Source organism: Chelon labrosus (genome assembly GCF_963514085.1).
Source record: "Chelon labrosus genome assembly, chromosome: 10".
NCBI lineage: Eukaryota > Metazoa > Chordata > Actinopteri > Mugiliformes > Mugilidae > Chelon > Chelon labrosus.
This window is the reverse complement of record NC_140360.1, coordinates 16,491,518-16,516,824: the sequence shown is the minus strand read 5'-3', so window position 1 is coordinate 16,516,824 and position 25,307 is coordinate 16,491,518. Positions and strand designations below refer to the sequence as shown.

Here is a 25,307-nt window from a genome sequence, read left to right as displayed (position 1 = left end):
CATACCATAGTCAATGAATTACCTGTTAGCAATCAGAAGGGTTGGTAATGAGTGAATTTTTGATTTCCAGAAATAACACATTATTTGGCTTCTTTGAGGCAGCACGTGCTAATAAAACACCTCAGTCCACAATAATTGTTGGAGACATGGAGATGGATTTCTTTTAAGCAGATAGCTGAGACGTATTTTATGTACGCCAGGGACTCAAGCCAAACATATAACGCGTGCTTTCACATCCTGTAAACAAGAATATACCTCACTGAATCAATTTCAACGAATGTTGGATACTGTAAACAATAATAACTTCTGTATATCCACATCTTTATTTTTGCAGTTGATAAAAATGGCGCTTTTGTACGCCTGAATTAAAAGTTCTGTTTATGCTTATGGTTGTTTACTCTTACTCTTTCATGGTCATTTTGACATAATTTTCCAGCCCCCTTTCTATTGAGATTCAATAGTCTATAAATATAGGTCACTGGATGGAAATCAAATAAAGCCATAGGGTTGCACTGTGGTTATGTGACAGGTTATGTGACAGTGTGGTCTAGCATATTTTACAATGTTATTTATAAAATGTGATCCCACGCCCAATGAATGATATAAAAAAAAAGTGCAACGGCATTTATAAGAAATTCATTTCAGAATGTATTTTTCAACAACTGTACCTAATGTTAAAAACATATTCTTCCAATAAATCATTGCTACATATGAGTTAATATGTCTTTCCAGTTGCTTTAACATTTGTAGTGAACCTGTACGGAGCTTTGATGAAGAAAAGTTGATCCACCATCCAAGCGGTGTTCACAAATATCCGAGTTAGAATGAAAAGTTCAACCATGAAGCAAAAGTAATGAAATCAAATGCACAGATGGTTTATTTTGGCTGCGATGACCAAACACATCACTGTCGATATGAACTCTAAACTGTAACAGTACTGTCAGCAGATACATACAATATACATACACAAGACGTTCAGACACATGCAACAGCTACAGAGGGGCTTCGGAAATAGTACCATACAAGGGGGACAATAGAGAGCCAAGGGACTAATCTTCTACTGTAAACTTACCAGAAAGCTATTTGACTAAAGAGAATTTTAAGTTATTATTATAAAAAGAAAACTCCTGAAAATTTGGAGTCCAAAAAAAAAGTTCTTTGTACAGTGTCTCATATCCAAAATGAAACTGAATGTTTAAGCAAGATAGCTTTTACAATCTCTTCTCTTTGACTTTTTCCTACAAACTGTGGCTGAAATTTATATTGATGCATTTTAATATTAAGATCAGATACATCTTGACAATCAGTTTATTACTGACTTCTTAGCCACACTTAGTCTCAATTACTCCCATAAAAATGCTTTAACATCCACTTTAGCATCATCGTGGTAATACAGGGTCCCTAAGTAAATGAAATCATGATCTTCTGTCCTTTCTGTTTCATAAGAAATGCTGTCATTAATTTGTAGACATTACAGTCAAAGAGTGTTCCTCTTTTAAGAAGAGCCAAATATGTAGTGGTAGCACAGATAAGAGGTGAATAAATCATGAATTCACATTATCATTGTTTTTTTGCTGTCTGGACTTTGAGATTTGTGCACTTTACCACAAAAAATAATTATATTAATAGTGACACATTGATAAAACAGAGGTCAGCTTTGTTCTTTGTGTAACATGAAGACAAGTCCAACAGTAAGGATGCAACTCAGTCTTCAACTTTATGAGCTGGTCTGCAGAAAGTCCAGTGATGCTCCACAGTGTTCTCGTTTGCACGCTCACTCATGTGATGCACACGCGTGTTCCTTATGGTGAAGCCTTGTTTCATTATGTAGTCCATGAGGTGAACCCTTAGAGACACCTCTTGGTGATAGTCACATGGTCCGAAGGTGAACGACACCTGGCAATCTCTGGTGTCCATCATGTGTTTGTTCCACTTGGTGAAGTTGTTGGAAATGCCTTCTAGGAGGGCGTGAACTTTTGTAGTTATGGTCAGCTGCGTGATGATGACAGCGACCGGGTTTGAGTATTTTGACAGTTTTCGAGTGCTGGAGAGCTCCACGACCTGCTCGAAGATATCCGGAGGGTACAGCGGCTTTGGGTCGTTAAGGCACTGGATCAAAGGTTCGATCTGGTAGAAGTCTGCCTCTTTCCTCAGGAGGTCTGTCTCCGTGAAGTCCAGGGGAAGCGTAAGCTCAGACGTTCTCAGGAAGTTCAGGATGTACCGGAAAAGCGTTCCATCGCGGTCAATGAAATAATTCCCTTGCGAATCGCGAGTTGTGGGGAAGTCTCCCCGAAACATGGCGCCCAGCATGGAGTCTGGATAACGCTGCAGGGTGGATAAACTGGTGGTGTACAGGTGGCCTCCCACGTTCAAGGTAACAGGAGTACTCACCTAGGGCAAAAAGGAGAACTTGTAAACTTTAGTTATGGTAAGTTAACATTTGCATACTGTTGGCATCCGGCATTGCTCTTACTATAGTCTGATTTCTAAGCAACACTCACCCTATGGCCCCAGTCTCCATTATCCATTTGTAGACGAATGCACACTTGGTCAGAACCAAATTACAGAGGGAACAGATGAGGATCGTGTCACTTTAATTTCACCTGTAGAAAACAAACAGACAAAAAACAGTCATGACCTGTAACAAAGTTTTATAGGACAGACACTGTAGGCTCAGTCAAATCAAATGTTTGTTCGTACAGATGAGAGGTTGCAGCCCCTCGATATGCACATTGTGTTACACGAATATATTCTTCCTTGGAGCTAATTTACTTGAACAGGTAATGCGAGTTAGATTATTTGGAACTCTAGACTGGATTTGTTCAAATCAGTCACCTGTAGATGTTAGGGATGTTTTATGCATATTACCATATCTCCATCTACAGGTGGGGTTCACACCTTAAATCTAAGTATAAATGAACATCAATATTTCAGTGAAAACCACCAAACCTGTCTTTATTTTTGGTTTGGATTTGGATTTGCATTAGCGTCCAAAAAGTAGCTGCCAGTCACTCAAGATGAAAACAACAATATAAAACCACATACTGTCAATTAAACAAGAAAGGGCAAGGCAATCCCAATACAGAGATCAGAAAATAAATGAAATGGAAAGACGTTTACAATTTAAACAAAACCAAAATCGTCACAAGTGACAATTCAGGGCACCCTTTTTTGCTCAATAGAGGGGAGCAACTCAATCCAATTCAAAACCTTGATCGGGCTTCTGGCTTAAGGCTGGACTCTCTCAAGTCTCACTGGTGTTTAGTTCATCCTGTGACTGAGTGAATCAGTCAAGATATTCAAATGTCTACCACATGTTGCTCAATTTGACCTCCTCACAGTGACGAGCAACTGTTTGCAAAGAATAAATGCTTAGCGTCACACTGTGCCACAATGGACAGAAACCGTTTCTGTTACTGTCAAAATAAAGTTCTATCAGCTGCACGTTTAGTGTCGTTAGTTAGCACTTGAATTGCTGTGTATGGCAATGTATGATATTTTCCCACAATCCAAACATAAAGTTAAATGTTAGTCAGTCTGGCTTGTTCTTTGAATTTGAAGCACTCTTGTTAGAGTTCAACTGGAATGAAACCATCAGGATATGTTTCCAGCACATGTGGACATACCCATGAAGTATGATGATGACTGAATTTATATCCCTTCATGCCCAGAGACACATTTCTTTTGTTGATCGATATCTTGGATATTAGATATCAAAAAGCTTTGAGCTTAGTCCAGTAATGAGATGACAACTATTATTTGTCAATTGGACCAATGGTTTAGGATGTAAAAAATGTGTTTATGAAAATATTCCAAATGGCAGAAATCAACTATACTGGACTTGTACGATCCAAGAGGCTTTCTGCAGAGCACGATGAGCTAGACTTGCGTGCTAATTTTTTAAGATAATCAGACTCACTGTGTGAAGGGTGCAGCCTTTACACAATTACATTTTGGGGTCTTAATGTGAGTGCCACCATCTGGCCATTTACAATCGCATTCTTGGTAAAAAACCTTTGCACACCATTTCCAGTTAGTGTGCCAAGTTTCATTTCTCTAACACGTTCCAGCTAACAGGAATTTGAGCCTCGACAGAAGACAGAAATTAACACTGACCCAGATGAAAAAAAACTGTTGAGGGTTAAAACTAAAAAAAAGGATCAAAAACTGCTTCCCTTAAGAAGAAGCATATATCTGCGTTCATGAAATTCCTTCCATTTTAGAGACATTTTGTAAGGACACCAACAGCACCAACGTGCACTTACTGCCTATTGCACTTCTGGTTAGATGCTAAACTGCATTCCGTTGCTCTGTACCTGTACATGTGTAATGACAATAAAGTTGAATCTAATCTACTCTAATCTAATCTAATCTAATCTGATGCTTGATAAGAACAGTTATGGATAATCTGTGGACAGGATCAAATGACAGATGACTAAGGCTCACATGTACTGCAACAATTACAAAACTCAACAATTACAAAACTCCAAATGACACTTTCGGTGAATAACAGATGACAAGATGTCCGTGATAATCCTTTATATTTACATTTCATGCATACATTAGCCCTTAGGAGAACAATGAAGAACCAATTTGGTGGCTTTGGTCTATGTACTTCAAGGTTAGTCCAGGTGTGACAGAGCAACTGACCAGACGAGGTCAATCATAACAGAAGAAGGAGCTCTTTATTAAATCTGCAATGGCCTTTCTAATAGTGGAAGTAGTCCAATAATAATGGGAGATAGATCAGATTAAGTGAGGAGACTATCTAATTTAATAACCATTAATTTGGTTTTAGGGACCTTATTTCCCCATCTATAGACAAAATGAGTGCAATTAGTTTCCTCAGTGTTTTATACAAATCTGTTCATTTCCCCTTTAGGATGATAACACAGGCTACTAGGTGGCATTGCTTTGTCAGCTGCTGTTTCCAGTTTCAATGCTGAACTGCATATCTCGTGTTTCTTCCGTGTGCAACTCTCCGTAAACACAATGCACCAAACTGAAACCTGGCGCTGATCACCATAAACCGGTTTTAATTCAAATTTTTAGCTGTTTTGCGACACTTTTACTGCAGCGGCGGATGCGACTGAAGTCAATAAACAGTAAATGTCTGTTCTACAGCTAATATCCAGAGCAGCCACTCAGCCACAGTACATTTGTCCTACATTTGCTGCCATGACAGTTCAGAAAGATAACGAGCAGATGTCTCAAGTGAATTTTAAAGTTGTGCGTTAAACCCAACTTGGTTACACTGCGTTACGTAGCGTTAAATCCAATAAAAGTGTTAGTGCTAGCATTGCTAATAGCTAGTCGCTAACTAGCATGCTAACGCAGCTAGCAGCCCGTGAACCATAACGTTAACTGAAACAGGATGTTAACACCGGGACCTTAAATGAACTACGGGTCAGTTAAATAGACGCTAAAACGAAGCCTTACCGGCTCTCTTCAAGGCCTACTCGTGTTTGTTGACCTGTAACAGGGCCCCGTGGTCGGTATTTAACGGTGCAGCCGGAGACTCATTGATGTTTGCCGCTGGTCGCACCGGGCAGCTGTGCTCGGCTCCGGGCTGCAGCAAAACTGCGCACAGAGGGAGGGTGAAGGAGGGGAGGAGGTCCTGCTGCAAGCACACACACACACCTCTGCATGAACACGTCCACACATACAGATAAACGCACGGGGCCTTTTTATTATTAGTTTACAGTTTACATTGCAAATGGGATTCTAAAAAAAAAAGCTGGCACACTCCTGCCTACTGGCTTAAGGAACATCTGTCTACATAAGCATGTCATGTATAAGGGACGTGTGAAGCATTAGGGACACATGGAGATGCTTAGAAGTCTTTAGTTCAGGAAGATTTCTTTGCGCCGCTCTTGGCATTTTGCTGCAAGATGATGAACTCCAGGATGAGTTTGGCTGTCCGGCTCGGCCTCTCCATCACCACAGAGTGACCGCACTTCTCCAGCAGATCCACTTTGCATCCGGGCAACACCTCTGCAATGACGGTGGCTCCAGAGACATCCACCACCTGCACAAATACGGGACATTTGAAGTTTCTTTATCCAGACATTAACTTAACCAGAAACCACTGCCTGCAAGTTTGAACACAGCCGTATGACTCTTAGGATTAGTGTAGAAGCAAAAGCTGCCAGGTATTCACTTGTGTGTTTACAAAGGCTTTGCTGAGTCATTATACTATAGTTACCTGGTCTTGTTTGCCCCATATCACTTGTAAAGGTGCAGTGATTAGATGCAAGTGCTCCTGTAAGGCATATCTTGACTTCTCACCTACAATCTCCATAAATACTAATAAAGAAAGAAGGAAATTAAGAGTTTTATTGTTTGTTTTTTAACATGGACTATAATGTGCTTTTATGTGCTATAATGTTTTCGAACAAAGTGAACTAACCTTCTTGGTAAAATGTGTTGTGAGGTTCCCGGACATCGACCAATCCTTGGAGAATCTAAACAACGAAAACTTGATTCATGATCTTCACTCAACGTGAGCAAATTACAAAGAAAATAAGAGAAAAGAAATTCATATTTCAAGTGTGGACCTGACCTGCTGAGGAATTTTAAAGCGAACATGGGAACACAGTCTGAACATGTCCTCCATCTCTTCGGGTGTAGTGGGGATCAGAGGGATATTAAGTGTGTAATTGCTGTGCTCCAGGTCCTGCAGATGATTGTCAAATTTCGTCTCAGACGGATGTCTTATGCCTGCAGGACAGAACCAGTGTTTTCTGGTGAAAAACTGATGGTGGGTGATGCTTGGATACATTTTGCTTGGAACAAAACTGCAAGTTAGAAAAGCATGGATTAAATAAATAAAGGCGTGTGTTATCACAGCCAGAAAAACCTTTATTCACTGTTTCTGACATTTTAGATTATAGGCATGAAACAGATTCTTGCTTGTATAAGGGAACTACTGAATGATAAAGCTGGGGGACAAATCAGATCCTGACTTTTAGCTCCTCTGACTGTTCATTAGATTTTTCCCAGTTAAAAACTATAAACAGAACCAAGTAGGCTACATGTTTTTACAGTTGTGTCAACTTTTTTATCCTGATTAGGAAGTAGCCAAACATGGAACATATATTTTATTCATTTCTGTATTTTATGCATGTGTTTAAAAGGAAACTGATATTCCATTACAGTTTGTTTGACATGGATTACACCCTAACCTCTAAACCTAACCTTCACTAGGGTCAGGATTTCTTTCACACCTCCAAAAATGAATCTTTACTTGGTATTTTGCCTGCCAAGAAACATGAACTCAAACATTAACATTAATGCTGCTTACAATACTGAGCAGAAAAGCGAATGTGGCTAAACCAGATTAAAGCTATGACACTAAATCTAATGCCACCTCATGTTTTCACGTCATGTTATGGAGAGACTGCCGGATAGAATTTGATTCTTTTCACAGTTTGTGCATTTTCTCCGATTTTATTTTCTTATAGCTTTACTATTTTACAAAGAAGCTGCCGCTCTCATTCTGAGCTAAAAATAATAAAACTCATTGTAAAACTGAGTGGATTCTTCTCCTACACTAATGCATTATGGGAAATATTTGGTCCAACACATTAAGAGCTTGAACAATATATCAGCTTCTGCTGCTTAGATTTTTGTTAATTTGTATACATTTTTTTTAAAAAAAACCTTACACAATCAGTTTGTAGCACAGCTTTTCTGTTTATGAGTCAAGATAAAACACTTTGACTTCAGAGTGGGTTATTAGAGATTTGCAGAAATCTTGATGCTCCCTCAAGAACCACAGAAAACTAAATCATTTCTGAGCCCGACCTCTCTTTGGACGCAAACCGTGCACATATCACTTGAGAGGATTTATTGTTTTTTTAATCTCCAGAAGCACCTAACCACCAGTTGTCCAAACCTAACCCTTGCTCTGGAAAGGGTTAGGTTTGCCAGAGCTGGCGCAGAACTGTGACGCAAGAGCTGAAGCTGAATCAGATGAATCTATCATGGGGAGAGGCCCAACATGCTGCCAAGGACTGAATGCAGTGGAGAGAGCTCGCTGAAGCATCCATCTTCACCTTAAAACCGACTTGACTTTAGGCTCCATGAGGACATTTAGTCCCCACAGTGTGACTGTGGAAACTGACTGATGTGACCACAACATACGCTCATGCAAATAAACACACACGCAGTGACTCACCGTCTGGACAGATGAGAGTCATGCTGCAGATTTCTGAAGGATAGCAGGCTGCGTAAACCCCGGCTACGTTTCCTCCCATGGCCGTTCCAACGAGATGGAACGGTTTCCTGTTTAACCGGACGGTTTCCACAAACTGAGAAAAAGAGGGACACAAACAGGCGTCAGAGACAAGGAAACTGCACCCATATATTTTAAAGCTGTGTCTTCAGCGTACCTGATGGATCCTTCTGACTTGGCCCTGAATGGAATAATCCTCTGTGTTGGTGCGTGTTGTTCCCTCATGGCCAGGCATGTCCACACACACAATGTGCAGATGTTTTGGCAGATACTAGAGTGATAGTAGAGTAAAAGTCCAGCTTAATGCCTCTAACATGTGGAATCAATGGAAACCTCTAAAAGATGGAAAAACCTTCTTCTTACTTAACAAGTGATTGTGAAATCCTATTTAAAAATGTAATTCTAAGAGTCCACAAATACCAGTAGTAGTGTGAAATGATGAATGTCCTTCTCTTGGATCACGTGACTAATAGAATGTAATATGATTAGACTGTATATTACTGTAAACACTATATAATATAATACATTTTCATCTTGACTTTATATTTACACTTCAAACTTAAGAAAGAAGTTGAATGCAGTTGAAGTTTCTCTGAAATGTTTGAATATTTGTTAAAAAAGGCTTTGTTCTCTAGCATTAATTACATTTACTTATTGAAGTACCTTTATTTTCTGTAGGTTTTTTTTCTTTGTCACTGTTTCATAGAAATTGACAAGTTTGACATTCTGAAATCAGCTGGGTGTCATCTCTGTGAGTCTAATTTTACCCCAACCTTGACAACAGTGAGCCACGTGTCTTTGTGAGCAGAGAAGCCGTGCAGCATTAAGATGGAAGGTCTCATCCCAGGCTTTCCTCTGTAGGAGAAACAGAAGCGATAACCACCGCAGTCTGCGTAGCGCACCTGCAGGCCCAGAGTCCTCCTCCAGTACCTAAAGACACACAGAGACCTGACTGCACTGAAATTATAATGGCCGTTGTTTATATTGGGGTCATTGGTCACTGTGACTGCAGCCTTTCTAAATCAGAAGCGACAAAGTTGTTGCTTCTCGTAAATACAAAGAAAACAAAGGCACAGCAAAGAAACATAAAGACTCATATACAAATAAAACAGAAAACTACTGTTTTCATTGTAACCACAATGGGAAACTGGTTAATCCTATTAATTTATAGCAGTTTTAAAATGCACAAATGATGCTATCCTGCTCAACATGGCTCCAGATCAGACTCACACCAAATATTGAGCGGATCTTTACATTTTAAGGACGTTTTTTTTTTTTTTTTTAAATATGATATAAGATCCATATGAATCTGGTGGATAAAGAACAAATCTATTTTTTCCAATCTGAAGAAAGTGGCAGTCATAAAAAAACAAGCAGTCTTTTGGCTTTGAGTGTTGACCAACATGTGTAGAATAAGATTATTTATCCAAACCTTAACCTACATAATGGTTGCTGTCACCTCTTGGTGATTTATTCTCAAATATTTGTAGTAGGGTTATTATTTCCACCACATTAGCTATTAAAGTACAGGATGATGGAGAGCATGTGACAGCAATCTAACTTACCAGTAATAAACTTTAATGAGTGCGGAGGGCCAGAGAAGGAAGGACGCCAGAAAGGCCAGGATGGGAATAGCCAGCGTTCCCCCGGCAATGATAAACAGGTTCACCACATCGAGATCAGCCGCCATGCCTCGACTAAAAATACATGAAAACACAGTGATTACACATCTGGGGGAAGGACACGTTCATTATGCCACATGATAAATAAAACTTTTGTGGAAAGAGAAGCATGCAGAAGAGCAGCTGACAAACGGAACAATGCATTTTAAATATAGTAAAAGCTTACTTTTCAGATTATTTTCCCCCCTTCTTGTTTCTTCTATCAGAGACAGACACAGACGGCCACTGGTCCAACTTTGATTTCTGTTGTTTCAGAGCATGCAGGCACTACAACGCTTATGTGTGATGTGTAGAAGGTGTAACCGTCAACGCATATGTTTCTTAAATTTGAAATAAAACTCTGTCCTCGTGTATGTGGAGGGCAGTTAGTCCTGTCAGATTGTGTTTGCTCTGGATAAACTCATTGATTATTGCTCATCATTGGGGAAAACCGGGCCACTACATTATTCGGTCAATCTTTTAAAGTGAACGTACAAGCCAGACTGTGCCTGTGGCTGACCAAGGGCAGTATAAAATAAAAAACAATAATACTTTAAACGGCGGCAATAAAGAGGCTGGATTTAGCAAGTGACACTTGCAATTACAGATATGTAAAGGATTAATATCGTGCCATATATACAGCCCACCTGCCAACAAGCTGAACCAGATTCATCCACACCCACCAGAAACTTTATAAGAATAATCATTGCCCTGATCATACTTAAAATCACTCATGACATGATATAAAGATAAAAATACCAAATTTTATACCGTATTTCTGTATCCGAGCTGCAGCTATTAGCCTGCTAACTGAGCAGTACATTATTCTTTTAGGTGTTTTTTTTTTAAGCATCAATGTCAAACATCTGATGTTTCCACGTCTGAAAATGATTTCATAACTGAGAACAACTCAAAGAACTTATCCATCTTGAATAATATGTCATTTTAGGCCATTTGTCGGACAAAGCAAGACATTTGATGACATCTGAATAGATCTGTCTTTTCTTCAATTGAAGACAGTTCAGAGATATGAATATCAACATAAAAGTGTGAAAAATAACTCCTTTCTTAGGGGAAATGTGTACTACTACTAATTGTAATTCCCAACTTAAAATACATGGTAAAAATTTTAAATTCATGCCATTTAAAAGAGGGAGATTACCGTCTAGACCTCTCCATCAGTCACTGCTGGAGGCATTTTCTGCTTTCACATTTAATCTGAACAACTTTCACACACACCACACAGCCAGGGGCCGAAACTTACCACTGGGTGTCATGATAGAGACACACCGTGGAGTGTTCACTACAGTGATCAAGGAACATTTGACCTGTTTTGCAGAGACCACTGGGTGTCATGACATCCACAGACTTTGAGGAGTCATCACCTCTGATGAAGCTGTGGACTACAGATTTGACTCGGGCCTTTTTCACCAGAAGGAGTTCCCTCGAATTTGGGGGAAGAAACGGAGCTGGTGAACCCATAGAGTCTGGAACATACTGCCCTCCTGAGGTCATACTGGCTCAATAGATCCCCGGGTGCTGTGTGACGTTTGCTATTTAAACCAGTGTCTATAGCAGTGTTTTTGCATGTGCTTGCCTATTAATCTGATACATACAGCTATGTATACATACAAATGCATCATGGTATCATCGTCTCTGTCATATCTACCAGCAAAAACATTAAGAATTCACCTGAATTGAAACTGAAAGGAAATGCAGAATGCTCCCTCGATTTAGGGCATTTAAATAATAAAATATCACTTTAATATTTGGCAAACTGTGCTTTGATTCGGGGAAATGACTGCTCACTCTTTGTACACACAAACTGTATAGATATGTAAATAAAAGCAGTAGGAAGCATAGGATCAGACAGTGAACACACCTTCTAATCTAATGTGGTGTCTTTCTGCTGCATCTCCGGTCCACTACAGCTGACCTACATACAAACTAGAGCAGAACAAATGGATGCAGCAACTGTGCCGAGAGGCTGGACTTGCGTGGGAATGATTCTCATATTTGGGGTTATATAGCACGGAGGGGCTGTCCTCAATCTGCACACGTGTCCCAGTCTATTCCCCAGGTTGTCTGAGCCAGGGCATCACATTAGCTGCATCATCCAGTCATCACATTTTATTTTGAGATGGATCCTTGACACGGCAAATCTGTCAGAACAGAAATGACACAAAATGTGGATCAGGCGGATGGAGGAGTCATCCACACGGGGTCTGTGACGTCCCCTGGAGTGGCAACTTTCTAGATATTGTGAAATTTGAGATTTGGCAACAGACTTCTCATCCTATTGAGAAATGCGACGCTTCCTCCTTAACAGAGCAGCCCATCAACCTGCAATGACTGCACAAGGACACTTCAGCACCACATGCTGCACACGCACCTGGGATTGAACAGCTAACCCTCTGGCTAATGGACAACCCGGTTTACCTAGTGATCTCCATTACATCAGCTGATTAAACTGTGCTTGTGTGATGTTGTGACACACTTACAACCAATAAGAGAGATATTCCAGGAAGCGGAGGCATCTGCCCTTTAGACCCTTCTCAAACCTGTGCTGTTTAGCCTTAGCCTGCAGCAGTTTACTTGCAAGGCGAACATAACGTATTCACTTACTAGCTGCATTATTATGAACTAAGCAGCTCTAATATATATTTTCAGATTTTTACCATTTACCGTTTGTTCTTTATACTTTCGTTTTTAGACACTTTTATTTAAGTACTTGTGCCTTCAGCATTGCTATCTGAGCCATTTGCAACAGAATTTTATTCATGTGCGCACCTGTGTTGTGTATTTTGAATGACAACAAAGATCTATCCATCCATCCATCCATGTGGATGAGTGAAATCCACAGCTGCTAGCCACTAGCCGCAGGTTGAATCATGGTCTACCTGGACTAGCATCAGAGAATGTTAATAACTTCACAGTTGGGCAGACTGACCTTCATCTGTACCTTCACTTCTTTCTGTATGAGCCGAAGGTCCTTGTGTGGCTTTGATCGGCACATTTTGCTTTGAAAAGAAATCCATGGAAAATTAAACTATTCATCTCCGGAACAAACCAACTACAGGTTTGAAGACACTCTTAGTCCAAATGGATGAAGCTCTAGAGTAATAGCACCTTAATAAAAGTCGTTCTTTAGGCTCCCAGTGCCTCCTAAACCTATCTGTGTAGCAGGTTTTGTGTTGTAGACTTAACAGCCTCAGCCTCAGCCTCAGCGTGGTGACCTGACAGAACTGAGGAGCAGCTTCAGCGACAGACTGCCTCACCCTCGATGCGTGAAGGAAAGATACAGAAGGTCTTTCCTTCCTGCTGCCATTAGTCTCCACAACAGACATTCTTAATATGTGCAATATTACTACACCACAAGGTGTAAAAGCTGGTCTGACAATTCATCTGTACAATTTTTTCATCCTATTCTATTTCATTATTTGTCTTCTATACACTCCTCTTTTTACTCTTGATATTTCTTCTTATTCAAGCTCAGAGAAAATCCTGATAACATGGCCACGAGATTATCATGTTTACTGTCAAACTCCAGAAAACAGAAGAGGTGATGAGAAAGCTAATTTTTAGCTATAACCCCCCCCCCCCCCCCCCATTGCATTTAACATTTTAACCAATAAGTGACATTGCTCGTAGCTGAAGAGTTGTATACCTATGCAAACTATATGGAATGAAAAAGTCATATCTCACCCCTTGCGAAGACTACAACATGATTCATGTTCCCAGAATATATCCAAACCTCTAATGCTCTGAAAGAACTACGTATGCTTCCTTCTGTTTACAATAAACAGCTCAGTCCATTCAAACCTACGACCATAAAAAGTGTTTAGTATACAAAACTTCCTTTGATTACTATGATGATGATTTCACAGTAAGGCACCACACTGTGACATCCGAGGGGGCAACAATGACCTCCAGTTTGACAGAACACACAAGTCAAACTGCGGGTCTTTGCCCGCACAGTAAAAGTGTCCCATTGTTTAGCTGCTCTCTCTCCCTATGTATTAACGTCGGCCAGCGTGTTTACCTCACAGAACATTTCTCAGAAGAAAACACCACAGGCTTCCTGCTGTCTGCATCGAGCAGCTTCTTTAAATGTCACGTGCAACACAGGAGCACGACTGGAAGGGGCGGGCAACACAGCAGATAAGACTCCTTAATGTCACAGGTTGCTGGAGGGCAGGAGTAAAAATATTCAGCAAAACACATTTTCCTTACCTCAACATTCAAACACTGTACGCACGAGAAGAAATTATCTCACACAGACTGTATACACTCATTGTTCATCTGCAGCGTGGCTCAGAAAAAACTAACCCGTAGCAGCCGGAGGTCGGAGTTCATGTTCACACAGCTCGGTCAGTTAACTGAAGTGAATATAAGGTGCAATAATCTTTAATTCAGGTCACTCTCACATGTTAGAACAGTTATTCATAAACATTAAGCTGAAAAATACATAGCTTTTATATTTACTTCCAGGGAATTTAGCAAAATCATAAGTACACCAAAGTAATATGCATGTATATATTTAATAATGACCCTTTGATTTTCCACAAACTCACAGGATGCATGCAAACATTTAACCAAAATTAAGCTGAATGGATTTAGCAGCGGGTTCATTTCCAAGTTCAGATTAAAGTAAATTACAAAAAAAAAAAAAAAAAAATGTCCCTCCTACACTGATGTCTTGCAGTGGCTACTGGTATGAGGAGACACAATACACTTAAAAACAATGCAAGAACTTATTATTTTGTGTTATGTTTTGATGAACACAGACTTCCCTTTGGTATGCAAGAGAGAAACCGTTTATCTTGTTAAGGAGATAGAGCTGCAGTGAAAGTGGTTAGTAGCTGGTACAGAAACAAAACAGATATATACATTCACTTGCCAGTTCATCAAGCACCCCAGCAAAAACGAATGCATCCTGATGTAACAGTCTTGGCTTCATGAAGGTTATTCTTTTCAGTAACTGTGTTTTCATTTTGGAGGCTGGGGTATGTAGTATTACTCAATTGTATTACTCTTATTTTGACAACCTGGTTTTAGTCAGGCTAAATAACAGAAACGGCTTTGAGTTTAATTTCAAAAGCATCACAAACTGCATCCTCCAAAAGAACTGAAAACGGCCATGAAGGGGGATTTAGTGTTTAGTGAGCTTTTACATTAGAATGCATTTGTTTTCATTAGTGTACCTAATGAACTGGCAAGTGAGTGTATTCCATCATCACGACTTTAAAATGAAAATCAGAAGTCAAACACACAGAATATTTGCAAACTTTAGTTCTCAATAAAGAAACTGTGGCTCTGAAGGTGAGCTAAAGGCGCGGTTCTGCTTAATGATGCTCTGTTGAAAACAAACAAAAGAAAATCCTGTTCAAGCTCAACTTTATCAAATACCTTCACCAGACTCCTCACATGCCTCAGACTTCCAACTTTACTCACACTGTTCCAACATGTACTGACGTACCGTTACCCACGTATGGCCTTCATCATGCACTCCATTAGGGGCCGTGTTATTGTGACGTTATTTATTATTTTGACAGTTACATATATGTGCTACAGTTAGACAAGTTCAAGTGATCCACCTAAAATATCACATAGATACTTAGAATTAGTCAAGTGTGTGGAGTATTTCTTTTTTACATTCATTAATGGAAAATCCTAGAAGTTCAAATGGTAAACAAAATACGACTCCACTAGGTTTCCTTCAAATAACAGACTTACAAACTTGTTGATTTGCACACAAAACTGACATTCTTTTATTAACGTGTCTGCCATCTAAAATAGAGCATCTTAAAAATTAAACAGAGTTAAATATGAGCCCTCCTGATTAATAGTGCAGATATGATGAGGAGGGCAAGTCTGGACATCTGACGACAAATATAGGTTCAACTTGTGTGTGTTTGAATGAGTTGCCTTCAGGTCCTGAAGAGCGCAGCAGCGGTCACAGCTGTTAGAGCCACGGCGACCACAGGCCCCCAGATCATCCACGGTTTCTGAAAGAAGTGGCAACACAGAAAGGGAAACTTGAGCATCGCCGCACGGAACCACCCATCCAAGGATTGCAGAGGTTTTGACAGAGGGAGCTTGCAAGTGAGATCAAGGCAGTGCACAGAGAAGTTACAAACAGCTCTTTTAGATAAAGATAAGCATCATCCAAGCCAACTGAAAGCAACTGTTAAGCATCTTAAGCCATCCAAACAGGACAAACAGATGTCAGATGTTGGAGCTGTATGATTAGAGGGGTTAGATTTCTGAGACGACAAGTTTTGGAGTTTACCCTGAAGGAAGGCATTCTGCGGGGGATGAGGAAAACCAAATAAAGTCATGCAATGATTGAAAAGACACAGATGAGAATGGAAGGTGCAGGCTGACTTGACGGGAGTAATGTGTACCTTACTACCACAATGCGCCGAAGCACCAAAACAGCAAAGCCAGGATAAGGCCGATGACTATGGCTTGAACGGGCAGCAATAGGGAAGTCTACAGAAGGGAAGGGATATTATAGTAATCAACCGCAACGGGACAAACTTTGGCTGGGCGTAGCTTTATTAATACAACCCTTAGTCAGTTATTTTTTTGTCTGTAATTTGTGTTTTTAAAAATCTGAAAGTCACACACGGCTATCACTGTCTAATGGTGCGTTCACACATACGGACAACAAAGTAGTTGGCCTCTAATGAGTACACATGTTTGTTTCATTATTACAGAATAGCATAGTCAGCAGAGTTTATTCAACATTATGTTACTTGTTTAAAGTGTTTTAATACCACAATGATGCCCAAACGCTCTGATTAGCATTTAAACTTATTATCGGAGCCGGCAGTGGTCACAGTGTCGTACAGCCTTCCTTTCTTTCCTCTGTTGTGTCGCTGAGTGCTTTTCGAGTCAGTTGAGCTCAGCAATGACGCACAGAGACAAAACCAGATTTCCTACACAATAAATGGCAGCTGTCTCTAGCCCAGGTTTTTAAATCCGTATATGTGAACAGCAAATTAAAAAAAAAATTAAAAAAAATTGTGGATGAGTAGAAGGGAGCAGGTGTGCAGAGACAAAAATATTGTGAACCTCACAAAAGATTCATCTTTTGTGACTGGAGATATTTCACAAAATAAACACGTTCAGTATAATGTCATTGCAAATCTGCAAGCAAAGTCCATGCTACCAAAACAGCTCAAGACGTTTTCCCCTTATAAAAATTAAAGATATGTTTATCATAGTATAATGCATCATTTCTCAGAGTCGTGCGATTATGTGTGTTAAGAGATTTACGTGTAAAATAGTGTTTACTTTCTGTCAAGTGCTTGATAGATGAGCACTCACCTTTGTTCCTTTCTCCTGTAATTCCTTCATGCTGGCTTTGCACTCCTCGAGTTCATCTGTAACCGCCTGTTTTTCCTGCTCAGTCTTCTCGTATTTTTCCTTTAGGTCCGACAGCTCTGTCTTAGCCTCCTCACACTGCACGAAGCAGATTTATAACATTTAAATTCAACAAAATACACGCCTCTACACCCTTCTAACACACACAGTGCCACTGCATGACTTGCTAGTTTTGCAGATTGGAGCACTTATGAGATTGTATCCATTTCTCACAGGCTCTGTCCTGTTTACAGGATACCCCAGTCTCTTCAGCACTGATGAGTTTTCTATTTATTTAGCTAATCAGGGCACTCTGTGTACACTTCCATTCAGTGACTGAATGAGCAGTGCCACATTGGGACGTTTGGTTCAGGATGACTTCATCCCTGTTGAATAGAGGCCTCCTGTGTGAGTATCACAGCACTGGATGACCCCTGTCCAGCCTGCTAAACCTGACTGGGAATACACAGTAGTATCGCAGCACTGCCAGCAGACAGGAATCTATGGGATGTTTGAAACTGGGGGAAGCTTTCCATTTTACAAGACTGTGATTTCATTTAGGTAGCTCCGTGTAGCTCTCTTCAACATTCAGCTGTGGCGGCTGTGACTTTGTACTGGCCTTGATGACTACAACACCGTCTCTAAATAGAAAATCAGTTCTAAGTGGACCCAGATTCACAGTGATGCACGGCTGGTCCAGTTTTCAAGCACTATTCTAACATAGGATATTCAGTCCATCGCCATGTGTTAAGCACAAAGTCTCTGATGTCTACAACAAATAAAACAAAACACTCGGACAGTATCTCTCTACAGTCATCTGACACTTGTAAACATGTCCTGAATGCCCACTATTTATAGGTTAAACGTATTATGAAGTCTGAACTGATGGTAAGCAAGGCTAGACTACAATATCAAATCATGTTTACAGGGAAATAAATTAATAATGCACAATACAGCAGCCCATGTCCCGTGGGAAGCAGCCTGCAGATGGTAAACACAAAGCCTAATGCTTCAGGTGCCTCTGAGAGGAAATATCAATCTAAATGGGCTCAGAATAGCCAGAATAAAAAAGTATAGCCTGGTGGTCTGACATTCAAATAAAAGCCATTTACAGAGTGCAAATACTAGGGAAAAGGTTTAAATTTACTCTTGCTCTAGTAGCAGACAGAGCAATCCTGCTGAATGTGTAATCATTAACTCTTGGTTAAATGGTCCACATGTAGAGGTGCAGCTTGACAATGAAAACAGACCAATATTACTACATCTGAATATCCAAGACATGTCCGAATTCTGTGTGAAACACAAAATAAACTTCACCCTGCTTTAAAAACAGAGAGAATGTAATTTGTGGTATTTTTTAACGTCAATTTGCTTCAAGCTTAATATACTTAAACCTTCCCTTAGTAGCTTGTCTTGCTTTCCTGCATGACATGAAAAATGAAAATGATCATTTCATTAAATGGTTCTGTTTTTAATAAAAGTAGGATTTCACTTGCTTTCCAAAGAGCCCTTCTCCCCCTTGCTGAGAGCGCATGTTGGAAACTTCATAAATACTGTAACAGCTTGTCAACACTAGCACTGTAAAGCAGCCAGGTCAACAGCACACTGGCTACACCTCCAGCGTCTACACTGGATCTGTTCTACCACAGATCTGCATTCAGAGCTCTTATGGCTTAGCTCGAAGATCCATCCGTCACGTACATGCATAAGTGGAGGAAAATAGACTTGAAGCCTAAAACAACTGTGGGCAAAGCAAAACTGTAACAAGAGCAGATATGCAGCAGAATTGAAAAATATGAGAAAAAGCAGAGAGAACTGTTCAGGTTTGAGGTAGAATATTGTTCAGCATGACTCATTCTGACTCCTTGTGTCCCGTCAGGCTGATGTCTAGTCCTGATAGCATACCTCTCTCTGCAGAGCCTTGCTGTGGCTGTCTGCCTCCTCCAGTTGGGTTTGCAGCTTGGTGCTATCCTCCTTGTGCTGAAGCTGCAGGGCCACCAGCTTCTTCTCCAACTCCTGCTGGGATCGCTCAAGGGCACCGAGACTGTTATTCAGCTCAGAGTTCTGGGCACGCAAACTGCCAGAAACAAAGCAACACCGAGTTCAATAGGTAAAAGATGACTAAAAGAAACAAGTGTGTGTGTGGAATACTGTGCAGCAAAACACATTGGGGCTGAGTCAAGCAAATGAGGCAGAGGGAGCACAAAGGTGGGGGCGAGGCTCTTGGTAATGTAGATCAGTGCACTGACCTGGCAAGGTCCTTCTCCAGCTGCTGCTGTTTCTGCAGCGCTGCCTCTTTCTCAGTGCGCAGTGCTCCACACTCATTCTGCAGGTTGCTCTTCTCTTTCTGGTGGGCCTTGAGGAGTTCCTCCTTCTCAGCCCTGAGGGAAGCACATTCACTTTGCAGACTGCCCCTTTCCCTCTGGTGGTTATTCACAATGTCCTGTTTCTCAGATCGCAGGACAGAACATTCCTTCTGGAGACCAATATACTCTGCCTGCATGGACTGCAACTCAGTGGCTGCGAAAGAGAAGGTTTTATGTAATTGTGTTTTATTTGAGCAGATGTTCTGTATTTAATTTGCTCACGGATAGAGTTCATATCACAACAAAACATGTTTCTAAAAATAATTTCTAATAACAACACATATGCAGCCACTGAGACTGAGGATTTGATTACGAGTGACAATAATTTTAAGGTTTTAATTTTAACTGTCTACCCTGCTAGATTTGTTCAGTGTGGCTACATCACAATCTAATCCTCAGTTATAAAGGTAATATTGTTTTTCATTTGTAAATATTAAGAAATACAGACAGCGCCTGCCCAGCTCAAGAATATGTGAGAATTGTTTTTAAAAGCAAACATCCTTCTATTTATGTAGGACAAATAAATACTCCTATTATGACAGTTATTGCATCAGATTATCCACTATCTAATACATTGCAGCATGTAGCACCTTGTATTTCTGCTGTCTTCTGCCACTGCTTGCTCTGCTGCTGAAGATCACGCTGCAGACTGTCAATCTCGCTCTTGTATTTGTTGGCGGTCTGACGCCATTTATCCACATCATTCGAGGCGGTTGCCAGGTTAGACTGGACAGCAGCAACATCGCGGTCCCGCTCAGCAGTGGCTGCCTCGAGGGCACGTTTCAGCGACTTCACCTCATCACGTGCACTCTGTAGCTCGTCGCGTGAACTGGAGGAGACATCTATCTGCTCTCTGAGGACGCCCATCTCATCCTGGAGCTGCCGCAGCTGGCCTGTCCAAGCCATGGTTAGCGTTAACATTAGCAGGGATACCATTTTTATTAAGACAAATTTAGCCATGCCATTCAGAAACAAAGACACAGACCTCGTTAATCCACAAACACACAGACCTACCTTGAAGAAGTTTGATCTGTCTTGCAGATTCATCAGCTTGTTTTTTACGGCCATTCTTCTCCTCCTCCAGGATACCTACAAAACATAATCCACCATTCATTTGGAGTTGGCTGCGTTTGCGGATTGTATGAAATGGAGTAGACAATGTATGTCAAACATTCAAGGTTTTCCATGTTACCTTGTAGCTCCATGCATCTATGTTTCTCCGTGTTAGCTTGCTCCTGGGCATCTCGTAGTTCATCTTTCAAGTGCTGAATCATTTTTTCTGAGTCGCCAGAGGACCCCATGTTTGACCTGGTCAAGTCATCTAATACAGAAACACAGAACAAAATGTTGATCTCGGTAAGAAAACCCATTCTCTTAACATGTACATCTAGTTGTAAGGGCACAGCTTCTTAGCCTCCAGCAAAGGTCAACCGACTGCACACACAGTCACTAGAAAGTAGTATTCAAATCATGATACAGTAATGATGGCAATTCAGGCGGCTGCCATAAAATACGAGGATAACAAAAAGTAATTTAGCCATTTTTATTCTGCTACAGTCCCAAATATTTAACCAGGGTGACTAGATGATTTCCCAAGATATTAAAATGGGTCTATTACATAAACTAATTGCTAACCCATATATAGACACAACTGCATTTTCTGTCCAAACTGTCCATTACATCAGCCTCATACGAGTCCCTGGAACATCTACGTTGCTTATTAACAGTAACAGTTGTTGTTAGAAGTAAACTGGACACACAAAGGGAATAGACTTGCCAGTGTTGTCAAGGATCTGTTGTGTTTCCCAGAGGTGGAAACAAGCGCCACAAATACTTGTGCTTTGCAAATACCCAATGAATATCATGATCCTCTAATCTAGTTCGGCTAGGAAAAGAGATGACCTCATCTCAGATGGTGCATTTGGCAGAGGCCAAAACAAGAGTCTGGACAGGTCAGGCATGTGCACCATAAATGGTCACACCACAGGACTTGGACTGCCTTGAAATGCTGCATTTATAGTGAAAACTGTGATGTCATGGTGTCTAGCGCTCAGGGTTACATGAGCCCAAATATACACACACTCGTGTTTTGTTAGCAACGCTATCAGACGCTATATCTCCCTAAAATTAACGGGTATGAAACAAAGGCTGGAAACTGGTGACACCCTCTGACACAAGCACATGACCACCCTGCTGTGTGCCAGATAAAGAATGGGGGGGCAGTGCTCTGTCCAGTGTGTGGTTTTCCTTCTCGTATGCATATGCATGACTGAGAGCCAGAATGCGAGTGGGCTCCCTGTAAGTATGTCGTCTGTCTCCAGTTTGTGGGAACGATGAATGTCCTCTGAAGAAAGCAGGAGGGACAAAGAGTATTCCAGCTGAGTGCAACATGTTATCTTTAGACACGTTTGATATTCTGCGTCCGCATCACAGAATGACACCTGACAAAGTAGTAACGGGATTAGTCTATGTTTAAAATTATCTCACAGACGAGTTGGGGATATTGAGCATCACAGTGCCTCAAGTGATGAGAGAAAAAATGTAGGAGAAAGTCTTTTTATAGCTCAAGTGCTGAAGGCTAGAGCCATCATGGTCCATCTTCCCTCGCCGCCCGTTTCCTTCCAAAATGAATGTGACAGCTTTCTTTAACCAAAATCAGAGGATTAGCGGCGCTCCCACTGAACGTCTACGGTCTTTAAAACTGCTGATCACACCACCAGAGGTGATATAAATTTACAGCTACAAAATGTTCTGAATGTGGCCGAATGGGAGAAATCACTGAGACACTGTTGTTGTGAGGACACTGTTTGCTTTGTGTTCCCTATATACTGTGCAGTGTAGCATTACAAATTCATTCATCATGCAAAATTGATTCACTCGCAAACATGCGTGCACATTTTGTCATGAACGTCTCTGTTGATTTTTTTAAGTTCTATGCACTGTATGATTGAGTCATCCACTACTTTCTATTTTAATCTGTCACCCTGAATGTCAGCGCTAACGTACATCGGTCAGCTGATGTGCCCTCTGTGCAAAGAGACTCCATCTTCTAATAAGCTGTTAACACAAGAGGAATCAGTCTCTAAAACAAGGTCATCTATATCCCACTGAGCTCTGAAATCAAGCAGCTGTCCTTATAGGTCCAGACACTCATTTAAAGAGTGACTCATGCTTTGTTGCTCTTTTTACATTGACAGCTAGCGAGATGTGCCCAGTCATCTCAGGAGCAAAACAATGCCAAGTCATTCACTTAGATTATGCCTGTTGTTTTAAAGGAAACAATAGAGCTAGGTTACCTTTAATGAGGGATACGTTATTCAGGGGATCATTCAGCTCTTTTTGATCCATTTGTTTATCTGTGGAAAAAAATAAGTAAATGTCATGTAAATATATAAATACAGTTGTAAATGAATAATCCATCTTGATATATTTTAATAAATATCTCAATTTAACTGATTAAGATTATGGTTCTTGTTATTTTTTAGAGATTTTTTAAAAGGTAAACACAAAACTGCATGTTCATCTACCACTTTTAGAAGAGGCAGCTTTTCAGAGCTGCCAAGAGATTTCCTTAAAGAAATAGGTCACAGAAAACAATACTGAACGTTAAGAATAAAACTTATATTAAAAAAATTACCTTAGGTGGTCCAGGAGCTAGTGTGCTGTATGTGTTGAGGCTACAGCAGTCCCTGACATGAACAACTCTTCTCCAACTATCAGATTTTTTCAGACACGAAATGGAGCAGTCCAACCTGTGAAGGGGGGGGACCCTGATGGGATGACAGACACCGTGTACCAGACTTCTCTACTTCTGCAAGACTGAAGCCAGTGGTGACAAACAAGTGACTGATGTAAACTGACAAACACATAAACTGTGATGAATTACTGCATTAAAGGGGAGTCAGATGAACGTGTCAAAAAGCCTGACCCCCCTATTTTGTGGCTGAAGTTCCCAGACCCTCCACACTGGGTCATGTATCCGAGTAGGGCATCTCGGAAGCTGCAGCTGCATACTGACACAGAGGGGTTTTGTTCAGGGTGCCGAGCTGCTCTCTGGCTGGTTGGTACTGATGTAAAGATCTACAGGATGACACTGAATTGGGACAGCCAGTAAGAGTGCGTGTGCTGTGTATGTGCTGCATCCGCATCCTCTCTTATTTTCCTCGGCGAGCCACTTGTTAAGCACTTGAAATCTATTCAGTGCTGGCCTTTGGGGTTGGATCTTCACGTCATCCTGAAAGCTGAAGTTGTGCTGCAACTCTTGAGGGAATTAAATGTGTGTACTGGACTACAGAAGAACGTTGTTAGCAGTGTATGTTGCAATGCAAGGGGAGGCTTATTTAGATGCTTTATCATTATTATTCTTAATATCTTTTCATTTAGTTTGAAGCTTGACCTTGGCAGCAGGATGGTTGCAAAGGCCAACTTGGCCCACATATATATCAGCTCATCTACTTATCTAAGGCTGTGAAATGCTATAGCACCAATGATACTATAATTTCTTATCAATAAAAAGTTCAATCATGCAAGTATGAATAGCTTGTGTGCCAAAAGTCTTTTCCAGATAAGAGCATGCCTAAAGATAACATACAGAAAGAACTTGAAAGTAGAATTAATACGGCAAAATACACATCTCAGTCAGTGTTGTGACTCTCGCCAAGCAGGTTGTAAAAAAAAAAAAAAATAAATGAATTACAAGAAATACTGCCCAGACCACTGCCAACAAGCATATTTATAGCAGAAACTAAGATCGCCCTTACTAATGGAAACAACTACAAATTGCAATTGCTAATTTTGGCAGCAAGGACTTACAAATAAGGGATTTTAAGACAAAAAGAGTGAAGTATACACTCACATGCCAATTCAGGAGGTACACTAGTGAAAATTAATGCATTCTTACAGAACAGTCCTGCACTAAAGCTTAGCTTCGTGAAGGTTATGGTATTTAACATTTGTTTAAAATAAGTGAGAGCTGCTGATTCAACAGTGTTTTCATTTTGGGGGCTGTAGCTTGTAGTATTGATGAATTGTATTATACCAACACATGTTTCTATTTAGACAACCCCCTTTTTCATTAGTGGCATAGGGTAAATGTTTAATTATATTCCGTTTAACAGCCAACATCCACATCTGAAAAACTAAGAGATCTTTATCAAACATGCATGTTTAATTTAGTTGGCTAGGTTGTTAAGCTACTTGCTTTTATTACCTGTTATTACTTTTAAATTCAGCATTTAAATTGGCAAAGAAAAAAATAATAATTAAAAATTAACACGGCTAGGCTACTGACGGCAATTTGCGTTGAAGGCTAACTTAGCATAAGCTAATCACACGATGATAGATGCTAATGGTTAATTGCTAATTGTAGGTAGCTAGCCGTCCGTTGGTGTTCGCTAACGTCAACTGCCGTTGGCGTTGACTGCCCAACACACAGCCTTACTTTAAATTCACAACTACGCTGAATGTGCAGCCTCAGAGAAAACAATATTGTGTGCATACCATAAGTGAAATACCTCACTGAAATTGTACTGCGGCAAAGGCCAGCCTCCTCACCGGGAACACGGTCACGGCCAATGGTTTCACACGTGAAAGGACAGGCCACCGAGACTGTGACATTTTATGGTGCTTTAATTTTGAAATCCGGCATCAGACTATCTCGGTATTTATTTACTT

The 25,307-nt window shown here is 40.5% G+C and overlaps 3 protein-coding genes across 5 annotated transcripts; all 3 read right to left on the bottom strand.

Moving 5' to 3' along the window:
* Window positions 1–851: 851 nt before the first annotated feature.
* kctd6b (potassium channel tetramerization domain containing 6b) lies at window positions 852–5,585 on the bottom strand. Its single transcript, XM_084553287.1, has 3 exons — window positions 5,440–5,585; window positions 2,502–2,603; window positions 852–2,391 (listed from the first exon to the last, which is right to left on the bottom strand). The coding sequence occupies exons 2-3, from the start codon at window positions 2,526–2,528 to the stop codon at window positions 1,705–1,707; spliced, it is 714 nt and encodes a 237-aa protein (XP_084409413.1). The 5' UTR covers window positions 2,529–2,603; window positions 5,440–5,585; the 3' UTR covers window positions 852–1,704.
* Window positions 5,586–5,769: 184 nt separating this feature from the next.
* Window positions 5,770–10,977, bottom strand: abhd6b (abhydrolase domain containing 6, acylglycerol lipase b). The gene is made up of 8 exons (XM_084553286.1): window positions 9,802–10,977; window positions 9,010–9,166; window positions 8,394–8,507; window positions 8,180–8,312; window positions 6,563–6,720; window positions 6,410–6,464; window positions 6,206–6,306; window positions 5,770–6,028 (listed from the first exon to the last, which is right to left on the bottom strand). The coding sequence occupies exons 1-8, from the start codon at window positions 9,924–9,926 to the stop codon at window positions 5,849–5,851; spliced, it is 1,023 nt and encodes a 340-aa protein (XP_084409412.1). The 5' UTR covers window positions 9,927–10,977; the 3' UTR covers window positions 5,770–5,848.
* A 3,207-nt stretch (window positions 10,978–14,184) lies between these two features.
* On the bottom strand, window positions 14,185–25,235 carry slmapb (sarcolemma associated protein b). Of its 3 annotated transcripts, none has more exons than XM_084553608.1 (10): window positions 25,148–25,235; window positions 23,272–23,404; window positions 22,931–22,990; window positions 20,827–20,955; window positions 20,649–20,723; window positions 20,225–20,527; window positions 19,518–19,788; window positions 19,174–19,345; window positions 17,233–17,367; window positions 14,185–15,905 (listed from the first exon to the last, which is right to left on the bottom strand). In XM_084553608.1, the coding sequence occupies exons 3-10, from the start codon at window positions 22,980–22,982 to the stop codon at window positions 15,828–15,830; spliced, it is 1,215 nt and encodes a 404-aa protein (XP_084409734.1). In that variant the 5' UTR covers window positions 22,983–22,990; window positions 23,272–23,404; window positions 25,148–25,235; the 3' UTR covers window positions 14,185–15,827. The 3 variants fall into 3 exon arrangements, with proteins under 3 accessions (XP_084409734.1, XP_084409736.1, XP_084409735.1); XM_084553610.1 differs by having other exon boundaries at window positions 23,272–23,386; window positions 25,148–25,200; XM_084553609.1 differs by having other exon boundaries at window positions 23,272–23,386; window positions 25,134–25,151.
* Window positions 25,236–25,307: the final 72 nt, after the last annotated feature.

Bases quoted from the DNA above. Each gene is read 5' to 3' on its own strand.
- kctd6b (XM_084553287.1), bottom strand. From the start codon at position 2,528: ATGGATAATGGAGACTGGGGCCATAGG. The intron at 2,392-2,501 runs GTGAGTGTTGCT...TTTTTGCCCTAG, and splicing joins ATGGAGACTGGGGCCATAGG to GTGAGTACTCCTGTTACCTT.
- abhd6b (XM_084553286.1), bottom strand. From the start codon at position 9,926: ATGGCGGCTGATCTCGATGTGGTGAACCTGTTTATCATTGCCGGGGGA. The intron at 9,167-9,801 runs GTAAGTTAGATT...GTGTGTCTTTAG, and splicing joins CTCATTAAAGTTTATTACTG to GTACTGGAGGAGGACTCTGG. The intron at 6,721-8,179 runs GTGAGTCACTGC...TCTGTCCTGCAG, and splicing joins GACTCTCATCTGTCCAGACG to GCATAAGACATCCGTCTGAG.
- slmapb (XM_084553608.1), bottom strand. From the start codon at position 22,982: ATGGATCAAAAAGAGCTGAATGATCCCCTGAATAACGTATCCCTCATT. The intron at 20,724-20,826 runs GTAACATGGAAA...TATGTTTTGTAG, and splicing joins TAGATGCATGGAGCTACAAG to GTATCCTGGAGGAGGAGAAG. The intron at 19,789-20,224 runs GTGCTACATGCT...TCTCTTTCGCAG, and splicing joins GAAGACAGCAGAAATACAAG to CCACTGAGTTGCAGTCCATG.